Source organism: Petromyzon marinus, chromosome 70, assembly GCF_048934315.1.
Source record: "Petromyzon marinus isolate PM22_M1 ecotype Great Lakes invasive population chromosome 70, UKy_Petmar_22M1.pri1.0, whole genome shotgun sequence".
NCBI lineage: Eukaryota > Metazoa > Chordata > Hyperoartia > Petromyzontiformes > Petromyzontidae > Petromyzon > Petromyzon marinus.
Window position 1 is genome coordinate 1,884,367 of NC_133736.1, and position 16,358 is coordinate 1,900,724.

At 50.3% G+C, this 16,358-nt stretch overlaps 1 protein-coding gene across 1 annotated transcript; it reads left to right on the plus strand.

Moving 5' to 3' along the window:
* The first annotated feature begins 8,300 nt into the window (after positions 1-8,300).
* Positions 8,301-9,341, plus strand: LOC142906776 (olfactory receptor 2M3-like). Its single transcript, XM_076055244.1, has one exon. It carries the CDS (start codon positions 8,301-8,303, stop codon positions 9,339-9,341), a length of 1,041 nt encoding a protein of 346 aa, XP_075911359.1.
* The last annotated feature ends 7,017 nt before the right edge of the window (positions 9,342-16,358 follow it).

A 16,358-nucleotide genomic window follows, 5' to 3' on the forward strand; every position in this document is an offset into this window, starting at 1 on the left:
GACCTCCTGCCAACGGGCGTTCGACACTTCACGTGGCCTCAGGGTGCACATAGCCTGGCACAAGCGTCGTGGTGACGTCACCGCCACTTAGTGGCGAATGGCGGTTGTTGTTGTTGTTGAGTCGGTGAGAGAGTGAGCAGCTGGCTGGCTGATTGAGTGAGCGGCTGGCTGAGAGAGTGAGTGAGTGGCTGGCTGAGTGAGTGGCTGGCTGAGTGAATGAGTGGCTGGCTGAGTGAGTGAGTGGCTGGCTGAGTGAGTGAGCGGCTGGTTGAGAGAGTGAGTGGCTGGCTGAGTGAATGAGTCGCTGGCTGAGTGAGTGAGTGGCTGGCTGAGTGAATGAGTCGCTGGCTGAGTGAGTGAGTGGCTGGCTGAGTGAATGAGTCGCTGGCTGAGTGAGTGAGTGAGTGGCTGGCTGAGTGAATGAGTGTCTGGCTGGTTGGATGAGTGCAGTGGCCTGGCTCACCAAAATTCATAAGAAAGCAAAAAAACACCAACCGAAAAAAAATCTGACATAGGTGCAGCCACGAAGCGTCACTGCTTCATGCACCTCGCTCTCCCCCTCTCTCCATTGTCTCGGTCGTTCCCTGGCTATTCCTGAGCACCGCCCATTTCGGAGAGAGCAGGAGACACGTGCCACCCTCTTGCATCCCTGTGCACCCACCCTCTCCCCCTGGTGCCCCCACCCCACCCTTCACACTAATTGCTAATTTGCTCCTTGCACAACGAGGCGTTCCCCCTTGGCACAACAACAACAACCACTACTACACCTCACAACAACAACCACACCCCACAACAACGACGACGACGACAACCCCCACTCAACAACCCACTCTGAGGTCTTCCCTTGAGATGGTGTGGCGGTACGGGAGGGATGGGGGGGGGGAGGGAAATGGGAGGTGGCGGCCTTGGTGGTGGGGTGAGGTGGGGGAAGGGATTGGTGGTGGGGGGAGGGTAGATGGGGGGTTGCGGGGGTTGGTGGTGGTGGGGGAGTGGATTTGTGTGGGGGGGGGGGGGAGATAGGTGGTGGGGGGCGGGGTGGTGGGGTGAGGTGGGGGAAGGGATTGGTAGGGGGGGGTAGATTAGTGGGGGTGGGGGGGTTGGTGGAGGTGGGTGGAGGTGGGGTAGTGGATTGGTGGGGGGCGGGAGAGGCGGGGGGACCCAACCACGCATAAAAGACGGTACGCTCCGAGTCGCATGCTGAGAACAAGGACTTCAACAACAAGTGATGAGATCGTCGTCCATCATCATCATCATCATTTTTTGTCATCATCGATAGGATTGTTGTAATAATTGATGTGATAGAAACTCCGACGTTGCTTTGTTATTTTGCTGAGCTGAGGGGCGACAAACGGGTGAGTTCTAAAGAACGTCGCCACGACCATCATCACCATCATCATCATGTCCGGCAGGATCGTGATCATTACCAGAATCACCATCATCACCAGCGTGATGATCATCATCACCATCACCATCATAACCTGCAACATAATGATCGTCATTAACATCACCATCATTATCATTACCGGCAGCATCATGATCAGCATTATCATTATCACGACCATCATCACCATCAAAAGGAGCGTCAACATCATGATGATGATGATCGTCATCATCATCAGCTAGCATCACCATCAAAGGGAGCATCATAATGATAATGATGATCATCATCATTATGAGTATGATGATGATCAGCAGCAGAATAATTGATGTTATTACCATTAAAATCTTAGGCTTCGGGGCAGTGTGCTGGATCAGATGTTAGTGTCGGGTGTAATGGATTCTGTGATGTGATATAGCCACGACTACCACCCAATCTGGAGGCAGCTGCACCACCACCACCCCTGTGCTACAGTGCGAGTGAGTGCTGTTTGTATGATCACCCCATCTCCTACAGACTAAGTGGAGTTTGGATGATATCCCAGTCCGACAGTGAGAGTGAGTGGAGTTTGTATGATCTCCCCCTGTCCTACAGAGTGAGAGTGAGTGGCGTTTCTATGATCTCCCCCTGTTCTACAGTGAGAGTGAATGGAGTTTGTGTGATCTCTCCCTGTTCTACAGAGTGAAAGTGAGTGGATTTTGTATTATCTTCCCCTGTTCTACAGAGTGAGAGTAAGTGGAGTTTGGATGATCTCCCCCTGTTCTACAGAGTAATTGGAGTTTGTATGATCTATCCCCGTCCGACAGTGAGAGTGAGTGGCGTTTCTATGATCTCCCCCTGTTCTACAGTGAGAGTGAATGCAGTTTGTATGATCTCTCCCTGTTCTACAGTCAGTGAGTGGAGTTTGTATAATCTCCCCCTGTCCGACAGCGTGAGAGTGAGCGGAGTTTGTATGATCTCCCCCTGTTCTACAGAGTTATCGTGAGTGGAGTTTCTGTGATCTCCCCCTGTTCTTCAGAGCGAGAGTGAGTGGAGTTTGTATGATCTCCCCTTGTTCTACAGAGTCAGTGAGTGGCGTTTATATGATCTCACCATATTCTACAGAGTGAGAGTCAGTGGAGTTTGTATGATCTCCCCCTGTTCTACAGAGTGAGAGTGAGTGAGTGGAGTTCATATGATCTCCCCCTGTTCTACAGAGTGGGATTGAGTGGAGTTGTATGATCTCCCCATGTCCTACAAAGTGAGAGTGAGTGGAGTTTGTATGATCTCCCCCTGTCCTACAGAGTGAGAGTGAGTGGAGTTTGTATGATCTCCCCCTGTCCTACAGAGTGACAGTGAGTGGAGTTTGTATGATCTCCCCCTGTTCTACAGAGTGAGAGTCAGTGGAGTTTGTAAGATCTCCCCATGTCTTACAGAGGGAGAGTGACAGCACTTGCCGGCACTGCACGCAAGAGGGTGGGTGGCCAACACCACGCTCGGCCGCCTTTGTCTCCCTATTGACGGTCTTTACACACCGCACCAGTTACTTATTTGAGGCTGAGTCGACCTAGGGAAGGCCCACTAAAGATTCAGAAAATCGTCACTGCTGTTGTCCGTGAGCGGGAATCTAACTGGGGTGGCCAGGTTCGTAGCGCATCGTAGCGCCAACCACTACACTACCGCACCCCGCACACACATAACACAAAGTGTCACACTCACAGATTCGCCCACACACACAGACACTCACAGATCTACACACACAGAGATCCACAACAACAACAACAACCGCCATTCGCCACTAAGTGGCGGTGACGTCACCACGACGCTTGTGCCAGGCTATGTGCACCCTGAGGCCATGTGAAGTGTCGAACGCCCGCTGGCAGGAGGTCACGGGACAGACAAAGGTGCCACGGGTCGACTGACTGAGATGACTGGCTGATGCACCACCTGTGCCCCCTACTGTGCCAACCTGCTGTGCTTTAGCCACCCGGCGCTCCGCTCGCTGTTGTGAGCGTCGCTCCTCCGCCCTCCGTTGTTGTTGGAGGGCGACTGCCTCCAACTGCCCAGTAGCATCCTTCACGAGCCTCCTCCACAGAGGCCGATCTTGACACCGCTGGTAGCAGTCATCGACAAGTCCACTCAGCTCCACGTCCTCCTGTACCACATCACTCCATCTCTTCTCTAGCCCGTGCCGTGCCCGCTTAGCCCCCTCAATCCGGCCAAACAAAAGCTGTTTCGGCATGCGGTGGCTGGGCATGCGGGCTACATGACCCAGCCATCGCAGTCTTGCCTGCCGGAGGAGCTCACCGATGGGACCCTGCCCAGATCTTTCAAGGATTTGTGAGCTCCTCACACAATCCAGTCTGGTTAAACCCAGGATGGATCGTAGGCAGGCCAGCCTAAATGTTTCTAACCGGCGAAGATGTTCCATTAGGGGGGTCCACGTTTCGCAAGCGTAAAGCGAGGGAATGACCGTGGCTGAGAAGACCCGAAGCTTCGTGCGTGGCGACAAAGCAGGTTCCTTCCACACAGCGTTACGCATCCGACGAAAAGATAATGCCACTCGACTGATTCGGAGTCGGACTACTGCTGTTTAACCAGAGCCGGTCATGAGCACACTGCCCAGGTATGGGAACTCTCCAAGTCATCAGCATACATAACGTGGTTGACCAATAGGGAGCCATTCCTAGACTGCACCCGGGCATTGATCAGCCTCCCATTGTATCTTTACAAGATTGCGATTCACCCGGTACAGCTATTGAAGGCTTCACGAACTATGTGGACGAAATATATGTTAAATAATGTTGGAGCCAGGGGACATACCTGTCGCACCCCAAGGTGTACAGGAAATGGCTCCGACTCCCGGCCACGTAGTTTTTCCCGGGCCTGCTCGGCATCATGAAGGTCGTTAATGATCGTGAGCAGAGGGTCAATGACTCCGAAAGCATGAAGAACAACCCAGAGCCCAGGCCTACTGATGGTATCATCGGCCTTGACCAGGTCAATGAAGCAGAAATGTAGGTCTTGTTGGAATTCTCTACACCTCTGCTGTAGCAGACGGACAGAAAATATGGCATCTGTGCAGGACCGCCCTTTCCTGAAACAGCATTGGGGCACCATAAGCATCGCCTCAGCGTGCCTAGCAAGGCGATGTTGAATAATCCTTTTCAGGACCTTTCCCGGCACACTGAGGAGTGAGATGCCCCTGTAGTGGTTACAGTCTGTGCGGTCCCCCTTCCTAAATAGGGGGACCACCAGGCCATCTTTCCAATCCTGTCTAATCCGTCCAGTGGCCCAGACTGTTGTTATGATGTCATGTACGGCAGTCTGTGCACAAACGCCAGCCTCCCTCAGCATTTCGCTTGGGAGATCATCTTTGCCCAGTGCCTTTCCTCGTCTCAGACTCTGGATCGCCTTCAGTACTTCCTCAACATAAGGCACCTCAGCCAGCCACTCACAAGGGGTGACTTCCTCCTCTAATATTTGAGGCACCGCAGCCTCAGCAGGGTCATCCCCACTTTATCCCATGGTGTTTTCCAGGCTGAGGGGTTTCTCCTCCCCCAGGAACTCACAGAAATGCTCAGCAAATCTGCAAACCTGTTCCTGGGGGTCGGAGATTGGATCACCGCTCTTTCCCCTAATGATGGTAATAGCTGTGGCGCTGCAGGTTACACACACATACAGATCCACACACACAGTCACTCACAGATCAACATTCACACAGATCCACACACACCCACACTCAAACAGTCACTCACAGATCCACATACACACACTCACACAGTCACTCACACATCCACACCACATTGTGATTTTTGCACACAGCGTTTTAAAAGGTTTTTTTGAGTGGAATATTTTGGGATGTTTTGTGTTCAAATTTTGTTCGTTGCGGTTGCACCCGACTTAAAAGCCGCATGGCTCACAGGGCTATACCTAATGAATGAAAACTTGAAACACACTCGCAGAGATCCACCCACCCACACTCGCACAGTCACTCAGGGGAGAGCGCACGCGCGTCTCATTTCACCGGTGCGGGGTTCCGAATCTCACAAACGGCGTCTCAATTCCACGTCCGCGCTCAGCGTACAACACCGACGCTGCTGCTTTCGTTTAAACCGCTCGTCTCTTCGCCGCAGGCATAGACGCGTGTGCACATCCTCCTCGTGGTGGCTTAAGGATCGTCGTTGCATTTTTAAATGACTGAAACATTGCGTGCTCACGCTTTTCGTAATGTGTTTGTGGTGATTGCGTTTTGAGCCTTTCGTGTACTTTGAAACGCCCGTCGTGTGTTCCTGTAGCTGTCCACAATAGAGGTTTTTTTTAGGGGGTTAGATCGCCATGTAAATGTATAAATACTGTGTCGTTTAAACCCGCCACCACCCGACACAGCCAACGAGCAAGAGTTGTCACGTAAACAGAACGTACCAATTCGTCACTAGTACAGTACGAGTGTATAGTGAAGTGTAGTGTATAGTGTAGTGTATAGTGTAGTGTATAGTAGTGTAGTGTATAGTGTAGGATACCAGTACAGCACACCGGTGTGTTGGAGAGCCAAGCCACAACATTCACAATCTGAGTTACGACGTTTCGCCAGTAATCACAACCAGCTTCATTAGGCGACAGCCTTATTTGTAGAGAAGTCCACCTTCTTTCGTTCTTAAACAATAGATGCGTAGGTGTGATAACCATGCTACTGCTCAAGTTAATGCAGACTTGATTCCTTGCAAAAGATATATCTTATTGGTGTTCTGACCATCCGAACACCTCCTGTTGCATTGCCAGAAAGGGTAAAACCTATTATTATTATTATTATTATTTTTCATACTTTGATACTGGCGAAAATGTCCCGGAGATATCGGGAAGAGGAGTGAGTAATAATGATTGTGAAACGACGTTAAAACCGTAGAGACGTGCAAAATCAGAATGTGTATCGACACTGCAGGAGAATTCCGATGAGCTATGAAGCTCTTTTTTCGCAGATATCCAGTATGGGCATTACGGTGGTAAGAACGTTACAACAACAAACATTCCAAAAACACGATAGGAGTGTAAAGTACAAGAGACGTAAACACAATCACCCAAACACAAACAAATACAACAATAAACCATCCCGTGTCATACCCGGGAAAAGCCGCACTGAAGCATCATCTTATTGTTCAAATCGAACCGGCAACAAACATTGAGGGCTGACCACAGTGGTCACCATCATTTGGACATTTAGAGGAGTGAAATAATAAAAATTCAGGTAGTCCCCGATGTACGATCGTTCCTACTTATGATATTTTGATCTTACTATGGCGATAGCAAATGCAGCAGCGTACGAGGTACGATACTGTAACTTGATCATCGCCATCCTCCTCTTCCGACAACTAAGTTAATGTAGCCGTCAACAACCTAACATCATTCTCAAGTATGCAGACGACGGACAGAATCTTGGTGAGTACCGTTGAATATGACACGTTATGATCCTTCAATGCATGTATGATTCATAGCTTTAGCGATTTCATTTTAAGGTTGCCACGATACGATTCATATGTTCACTGCATGTTAAAAGTTTGTACAGCAGATAGAATTGTTTCCTGAAAAAACTTCCCATTAAATTGCAGTTTATATAGGTAGGCTAAGAATTTACCTTGTTTTTTTACTTTAAATTTTACTGTGCAATACAGTATTGTAATGAATAAATACATAGAGTGTATAGTTTATACAGTACGCTACTGTGAATTGCTCTGTTTTGCTAAATTATAACCATTCTTTAAGACTCCTGGGTAGACTAGGCCATTTTCGACTTACGATATTTTCGACTTACGATGGGGTCATCGTAACGCATCTCCATAGGAAGTCGGGGACTACCTGTAGTCTAAACGCATGGTTATAATTGCGGAGAAAACCAATCCACGTGACCACGGGAGAGAACATGCAAACTCCAAATGCACAACAGCCATCAGGATCGGGATCGAACCCCCGACCTACTGCATACGAGGCGAGGTAGATGATATCTCAAAATGGAGAGAGACACAGAGACTCCAAATATAAATCAGGCATCGTCAGGTTCAGGATAGGCACCCACAATCTCCTGCAAACCGGGCAATGTAGTTAACATCTCCTTGCCACCGTGGCGCCTTTAAAATAAGTTCAAATTGCATTATCGAGGGTATCACTCTTTTTATTTTACTCATGGAGATGTATTGACATGCTCTTTGGTTCAATTCGGTAAAGTCACATAGGTAAAAAATAAAACAAAAATCACGACGTTTCGGCCACAACACAAGTGACCTTCATCAGGTGAAGGGACCAGACTGTCTCGAGGACAGCGCTGGAGTGAACACAGCCAAGCTCATACCGCGACCTTTAAGCTGTGTGAGAGGAATTAAGGTGTCTTGACAAAGGAATTAGCATAAAAATTATCATTTAATTGGCGGACTTAGCCAATTAAATGCTAATCATGTTAAGTCGGCCAATCAAATGCTAATTTTTATGCTAATTCCTTTGTCAAGGCACCGTGATTCCTCTCACACAGCTTAAAGGTCGCGGTCTGAGCTTGGCTGTGTTCACTCCAGCGCTGTCCTCGAGACAGTCTGGTCCCTTCACCTGATGAAGGCCACTTGTGTTGTGGCCGAAACGTCGTGATTTTTGTTGTTTAATTTCTTACCTACCTGACTTTACCGAATAGAACCAAAGATAATGGATCCTTGCAGTCATGAAAGCTTCAAATCTAGAAATGTAGTGACATGTTTCTTTCGCAGCGGTATCCAGGCGAACGTGCGTCGCCGCTCAACGAAAGAAACTGAGCACTCGCTCAAACTCAATCCCTCCCCTCCCCCCTCCACCCCCACAGTCCCACCCTCGAGTTTTTTGGGAGGAGCAAAGGGGAGAGGAGTCACGTGGGAGGGGACGGCGACAGCAGTGGCCGCCATCTTCCCGCTCGCAGCAAATTTACAAAATGGAGGACGGCCCCGGGCCCAACGTCTCCGCACCCCTCCTCGCCGCCGCCGCCGCCGCCGCCGCGACGGACCTCATCCACATCCAGATGGTGTTCCGTGAGCCGCCCACCGTCAGGCGCTCCGTGTTCGCCTTCCTCCTCCTCGTCTACGCCCTCACGCTGGCGGGCAACTCGCTGCTGTGCCTCGCCATCGCCCGCGACCGTCGTCTGCACAAGCCCATGCACCTGCTCGTCGCCGCGCTGGCCGTCACCGACCTGGTGGAGAACACCAACGCGCTGCCGCGCACGATGTACGACCTCGTCGGCGACTCCCCCCGCATCTCGGCGCCCTGGTGCATTGCCAAGATGTTCGCCTACCACGTGTCCTTCCGCGTGCACGGCTACATCCTGGCGGCCATGGCTGCCGACCGCTACCTGGCGGTGTGCCGACCGCTCGCCTACCGCGGCGCGGCATCCAACGCCGTCGCCCTCAGGGCCCTGGCCTTCGCCGTCGCGCTCGCCGCCGCCCAGAGCCTCGGCAACGTCGCCATCGCGGTAAATCTCGACCTGTGCAAGCCGCGCTCGTTGATCACGTCCACGTGCGACTTCCTGGCCCTCAGGGTGCTGTCCTGCAACCACGTCGCCCTCGGGCAGGCGTACACCTACGCCATGTCGGTGGCGGGCATAGCGCTGCCTCTGTGCGCCATCGCGGCTTTCTACGCGCTCGTCCTGCACGAGTGCCGCAAGCCGGCACTCCGCCGCGGCCGGAACAAGGCCCTGCGCACGTGCGGCACCCACCTCGTGGTGGCGGCCATTTACTTCGGCGCCATCCTCGCGACGGTCGCCAGCGGCGCAGGGGGCGGCACCCCGTCGTCCGCGGCGTCGCCGGAGCTGAGCGTGTCGCTCCAGAGCCTGCAGTTCGTCCTGCCGCCGGTGCTCAACCCCATCGTCTACGGCCTGCGGACGGCCGAGGTGAAGGAGAGCCTTGTGAGGTTCTTGCGAAGCCGGGTTAGGCCTGCGAAGCCTCTCGCCCCTCTGCAGGAAGACACGAGGATCGGGTAGCCCTCTCAACTCCCCGCGGGATGCACGGTACCACGTACACGCGGACGCATAAATAACACCCGACCACCTCGCTGGTGCCGGACAATAACGCGGTGATTGATGTGAGCAACGCCATATGAGGAATGGCCAATTCCAATTGGCTTTTCCCCCCATCGCACTTGTAGCCACCACAGCGGCGAATGGTGTCTCTGGACGGGTGCAAGGGGCTGATAACCCCTCGTCCTTCAATTAAAATACCACAAAAGCACGTGTAAAAAATCTAACTAAGCTTGTCCCGGTGGCCGCGGGGGGGGGGGGGGGGGGGACAGGCGTCTAATACGTTATCTGGGCATACTCCATTTGGCTGAGTCAGGAGACTCATCTCATACCCTCGGGATTGCTCCAGAAATGGCAAAAAAATAACTGCAAGTGGCCATGTTGAATGTTCAAACGCTCACTGCCCAGGAAAGCTGCCACTTCTCTGTCGGGAACTGGACCGGTACCACCTGGATCTCTGCGGCTTTCATTAGGTACGGTGGACTGGATCTGGCTCCAGTCACCATGGGGGGTGGACAGTCCTCAACTTGGGCAGGAGAATGCCAAACAACAGGGAGTGGCTCTTCTTCTGAACAAAAAACATGAAGGGGGCATGGGAGCGTGGAGGTGATGTTTGGAAAGCTGTAAGCCCCAGGCTACTGTGGGCTCGCCTTTGCTATCAACAGGAGGTGAGGGATGGTGGCGGTTGCTTACGTCCCTACAGAAGGAGGAATGCAGGCAAGGCCGATGTGTCAGACGCCTTCTATGACACTCTTTGGTTTTTTCAGTAAAGTCACGTAGGTATAAAGTAACAATAAATCACGACGTTTCGATCGCAACACAGGCGGTCGTCCTCAGGCAGAAAAAATATAATCCAGCAGTGGAACTGTTGAACAAGCGAGAGAGCTGTTGCAACAAGGAGGTTATATACGTGCTAAGGAAAGGTGGCATTTGTGTGCAGACTGCACTATATTACTTCATAATAACAGTGTTTAAGAAAGGGGACTGCACAGACTGTAACAATTCTGCTGGGAAAGGTCCTGGCAAAGATTATTCAACATTTACTTGCCAGGCACGCTGAGGAGAGGCTTGCGGAGGCCCAATGGTTTTACCCCAGTGCGGTCCTGCACAGATGCCAGATTTTCCGTCAATTTGCTACAGCAGAGGTGTTGGGAATGCTGAAAGGACCTACGTCTCTGCTTTATTGACCTGGCCAACGCCTGTGATACTATCGAAAGTACTGAGATCTGGAGTTTTCTCCATCCTTTCAGAGTTCCTGACTATCTCCTAACAATATTTAAGGACCTTCATGATGGTGGGCAGGCCCGGGTAAAGATGCGTGGCTAGGAGTTGGAGCCATTCCCTGTTCATGTTGGGGTTCGACATGGATGTCCTCTGGCTCCCACATTATTTAACATCTTTTTGACCACGTAGTTGGAGAAGCCTTCCATCCCTGTACTGGAGGAATCTCCATCTGGTACAGATACAATAGGAGTCTGATAGATGCCCGGGTGCGGTCATGGGATGGCTCTCTATTGGTCAACCATGTTACGTATGCCGATGATCTGGTGATTGCTGCTTACTCAGAAGAAGAGTTGGAGGCGCTGCTGCTAGACCTAGAGCATGCCACAAGGAGGTGGGGTCTTATCATAAACCCCTCCAAAACCAAGCACCTGCCTGGGTATTGTGTGCCATCAAACACTCCACCCCCTCAGCTCCCCATTGGTTGTGGGGCAGTTGTGGAGAGAGTGGAGAGTTTTCCATACCTGGGCAGTGTGCTTAAGACAGGCTCTGGTTTGAAAGCCGAAATCTCACTCCGAATCAGTCTAGTGGCATTATATTTTCATCGGCTGGATTACGCTGTGCGGAAGCTACCTGGTCTGTAACTCCACTCAAAGCTTCGGGTCTTCTTGGCAATGATCATCTCATCCCTTCTCTACGCTTGCAAAACGTGGACCGCCCTAACGGAACATCTTCAGCATTAAGAAACAATCAGGCTGGCCTGCCTACAACCCTTGCTGGGTTTATCCAGGCTGAGTTATGGGAGGAGCTAATAAATCAATTGAAAGATTCGGACAAAGTCACATCGATGAGCCCCTCCGGCAAGCAAGGCTGCGTTGGCTGCGTCATGTAGACCGCATGCCCAGCCACCGCATGCCGAAACAGCTTTTCGCTCAGCCATATAAAGGGCGGCGATCAAAGGGCGCCGGCCACGTCGCCGTGGTCGCGCGCCTCCGCTCCTGCCGGGCGCGCGTCGTGCCCTCGTCCACGTGCAACTTCTCGGCCGTGCGCCGGCTCATGTGCGGCGAGGTGGGCTACGAGGCGCCCGTCGTCTACGCCAACATCCTCCTGGGCACCGCGCCGCCGCTGGGCGCCGTCGCGGCCTCCTACGCGCTCATCCTCCGCGAGTGCCGCGGGCAGCGGCTCCCCGGCGGGCGCCGGAGGGCCCTGAGCACGTGCGTCACGCACCTGCTCCTCGTGCTCGTCTACTTCACGTCGATCTTCTTCACGTTCGCCACGGGCCTCAGGCTGGGCGCGGCCACGTCCGGCGAGGGGGTGACCGCCCTCCAGACCGTCCAGTTCATCCTGCCGCCCGCGCTGAACCCAGTCATCTACGGACTCAGGACTGCGGAGGTCAGGCGAGGGCTGGCGAGGTTGTTGCCAAGTAAAATTTGGCCTAGCAATTAGGGGCGTGGGGGAGGCAATGGTGGCGGTGGTCGGTTGTTGTTTTATTGTTGTTGTTGTGCAGACTTCCGCCCTCCCCATCAACGTAAAAAAGATTAAATGAAACATCGCTTCCTGTTGGTAGGCTCGATGTGAATCACACCAAAGGTTGAGAGGGTTCGTCCGAGCTGGCCACTGACCTTCAGTGTGGCCTGTGTAGAGCACCCATTGGAAATCCGCTTGTGAGTGATTTGAGAGTCAGTGAATTTCAGAGAAACGATGACTATAATAATAGTGTTTAGAACAGTGGTTCTTAACCTGGCGTCGTGTAGTGTAGTAGATAGTAGTGGGTAGTGTCTAGTCGTCTAAAGTGTATTATATGGCATAGTGTGAATCGTAGTGTAGTGTATAGTAGTGTATTAGACTGTATTGTAGTGTATAGTCGTGTATAGTGTAATGTATAGTCTAGTGTAGTGTACAGTAGTGTATAGTGTAGAGTATAGTCGTGGGGAGTGTATAGTAGCGTATAGTGTAGTGTATGGGAGTGTAAAGCGTAATGCATAACAGTGTACAGTGGAGTATATAGTGCAGTGTAGAGTGGAGTGCGTAGTGTTGTTGTAAAGTAGTGTATAGTGTAGTTTATAGTGTAGTGGTTCTTAACCTGGGATGGGGGTCGATGCGAGACATTGCCTGATTTGTTTAGAAAGTAAATAATTGACAACACAAATTAAGCATGGGGCACGTAAGTTACAATTCATTTTGTTTCATATTCTATTTTTATTTCTGTAAAGTCAAGATAGAAAACAATAATGATAACAATAAAATAATACAAATACAAGTGAAAATAAAGTGAATAAAAAAGATAATTAATTGATATTTTTATTCATTTTATTTATTTATTTTATTGTTATTTTTCTTACTACGTCACTTTGCCGAAAGAACCACAGAATATGAATTCCTGCAGTCCCGAAAGTTTTAAGTCAAAATGTATTTTGTTTCATCAATGTCCGTGTTTATTAACATGATAGTTTTTTGTGTGTTACTATTGAGAACCAAATGGGTGCAAGGCTGCAAGTGAAGGTTAAGAACCACTGGGTTAGAAGTTAGAAAGTTCTTACCTTGATTCTTAGCAATTCCTCGCTTCTTCTTTGGTTCTTTCGGTAAAGTCACGTAGAATGGGAATAAAATAATAAATTGATAAAATTAAATAACACAATAATATTCTCACGACGTTTCGGCCACAACACAAGCGGCCGTCATCAGGTGAAGGGACGAGACTGTCTGGAGGACAGCGCTGGAGTGAAAAAGCCACGTTCAGATCACGACCTTTAAGCTGTGTGAGAAGAAACAAAGCGCCATGACAAAGGAATTAGCATAGAATTTAGCATTGAAATGGCTGAGTGATTAGCTTGTGACTGGTCACAGAAATGGCTTTGTTAAAGTTAAAGCATACACATCCGCATAGGCACCCCTTGACAAAGGAATTAGCATAGAATTTAGCATTGAAATAGCTAAGTTAAAGCATACACATCCGCAGAGGCACCCCTTGACAAAGGAATTAGCATAGAATTTAGCATTGAAATAGCTGAGTGATTAGCTTGTAACTGGTCACAGAAATAGCTATATTAAAGTCAGAGCATACACATTCACAGAGGCACCTAGTACAAATCAAACAGGAGAATTTAGCATTGAAATAACTGAGTGATTAGCTTGTGACTGGTCACAGAAATGGCTATGTTGAAGTTAAGGCCTACACATCTGAGCTATTCACAGTAACTGGGTATACACTACAATATATGATGAATACTACATAGTGAACTAATAAAAAAAAACTAAAATATAAATTACCTCAGTGTTAGCAAAAAACTCTATATATTCTCCAATCAGCTAAGCTACCAACAATAAGTCGTTATATATCACAATGCTATATGGCGAAAAAATGGGTGGATTCTTACCCTCAACTTTAGCAACACGGATAGCTACGGGTCCCGTTCAGACGGAGGAGTTCATCCATGGTCGGAACAGAGGAGGGGGAGAGAGACAGCTGCGAGGCGCTGTTATACTCCATGTTGTAAACCATACCATTAACCGTGGTGTGAGAGGTATTAAGAGTCAATGCCAGAGAAAGAGCTGCGGTCTGAAGGTCATCGTAAAGTACAATTAATTAAGAACGGAAATGGTTTAAAACATCTTTCCAATGGTTACTAAGAGAATATTATTGTGTTATTTTATTTTATCAATTTATTAACTTTATTCTCATTCTACGTGACTTTACCGAAAGAACCAAAGAACATGAATCCTTGCAGTCACGAAAGCTTTAAATCGACATTCCTCACTTGTTTGGACCGAATGTAGCAAATGGCCGTTCCGCTTCGTTGCCTTGGAACGTCATCACGCCTTGGAACGTCATCACGCCTTGTAACGTCAACACGCCTTGCAACGTCATCCCGCCTTGTAACGTCATCACGTCGTGTTACGTCATCACCACAGCACTCACCTCCCCTGTTGTCAGCCATTTTAAAGCATTAAATTAACTTAAAAAGAGATGTGCTTACGTGCGTTGAACTTCTTTCGCACCGTACATAGCCAACCGTGCTATGTGTATACGTAAGTGTTGTTGTTCTTAACCATGATGGGCTCGTGACACATGGCACTACCACTACACTCTCTCACACTGCATTGAGTAAGTTGCTAAGTGAGTGAGTGGGTCGCTGAGAGAGTGAGCAGCTGGCTGGCAGAGAGAGTGAGTGGCTGAGTGAGTGAGTGGCTGGCTGAGTGAGTGAGTGGCTGGCTGAGTGAGTGATTTTCTGGTTGAGAGAGTGAGTGAGTCGCTGAGTGAGTGGCTGTCTGAGAGAGTGAGTCGCTAAGTGAATGAGTGGCTGGCTGAGTGAGTGATTGGCTGTCTGAGTAAGTGAGTGGCTGGCTGATTGAGCGCGTGGCTGGTTGAGAGAGTGAGTGAGTCGCTGAGTGAGTGGCTGGCTGAGTGAGTGAGCGGATGGTTGAGAGAGTGAGTGAGTGGCTGGCTGAGTGAATGAGTCGCTGGCTGAGTGAGTGAGTGGCTGGCTGAGTGAATGAGTCGCTGGCTGAGTGAGTGAGTGGCTGGCTGAGTGAATGAGTGTCTGGGTGATTGGGTGAGTGCAGTAGCCTGGCTCACCAAAATTCATAAGAAAGCAAAACACACAAACTGAAAGAAAATCTGACCTAGGTGCAGCCACGAAGCGTCACTGCTTCATGCACCTCGCTCTCCCCTCTCCCCCTCTCTCCATTGTCTCGGTCGTTCCCTGGCTATTCCTGAGCACCGCCCATTTCGCAGAGAGCAGGAGACACGTGCCACCCTCTTGCATCCCTGTGCACCCACCGTCTCCCCCTGGTGCCCCCACCCCACCCCACCCTCCACACTAATTGCTAATTTGCTCCTTGCACAACGAGGCGTTCCCCCTTGGCACAACAACAACAACAACCACCACTACCACTACCACACCTCACAACAACAACCACACCCCACAACAACGACAACAACCCCCACTCAACAACCCACTCTGAGGTCTTCCCTTGAGATGGTGTGCCGGTACGGGAGGGATGGGGGGGGGAGGGAGGTGGAGGGAGATGGGAGGTGGGGGCCTTGGTGGTGGGGTGAGGTGGGGGAAGGGATTGGTGGGGGGGGTAGATTAGTGTGGGTGGGGGGGTTGGTGGAGGTGGGTGGAGGTGGGGTAGTGGATTGATGGGGGGCGGGAGAGGCGGGGGGACCCCACCACGCATAAAAGACGGTACGCTCCGAGTCGCCTGCTGAGAACAAGGACTTCAACAACAAGTGATGAGATCGTCGTCCATCATCATCATCATTATTTGTGATCATCGATAGGATTGTTGTTGATGTGATAGAAACTCCGACGTTGCTTTGTTATTTTTCTGAGCTGAGATTATTGCACGTGAAGGGCGACAAACGGGTGAGTTCTAAAGAACGTCGCCACGACCATCATCACCATCATCATCATGTCCGGCAGCATCGTGATCATTACCAGAATCACCATCATCATCACCATCATAACCTGCAACATAATGATCGTCATTAACATCACCATCATTATCATTACCGGCAGCATCATGATCAGCATTATGATTATCACCACCTTCATCACCATCAAAGGGAGCGTTATCATCATGATGATGATGATCAGCAGCAGAATAATTGATGTCATTACCATTAAAATCTTAGGCTTCGGGGCAGTGTGCTGGATGAGGTTTGAGTGTCGGGTGTTATGGTTTCTGTGACGTGATATAGCCACGACTACCACCCAATCTGGAGGCAGCTGCACCACCACCACCACCCCTGTGCTA

Excerpts from the sequence above, each read along its gene's own strand:
- LOC142906776 (XM_076055244.1), top strand. The coding sequence starts at position 8,301 with ATGGAGGACGGCCCCGGGCCCAACGTCTCCGCACCCCTCCTCGCCGCC.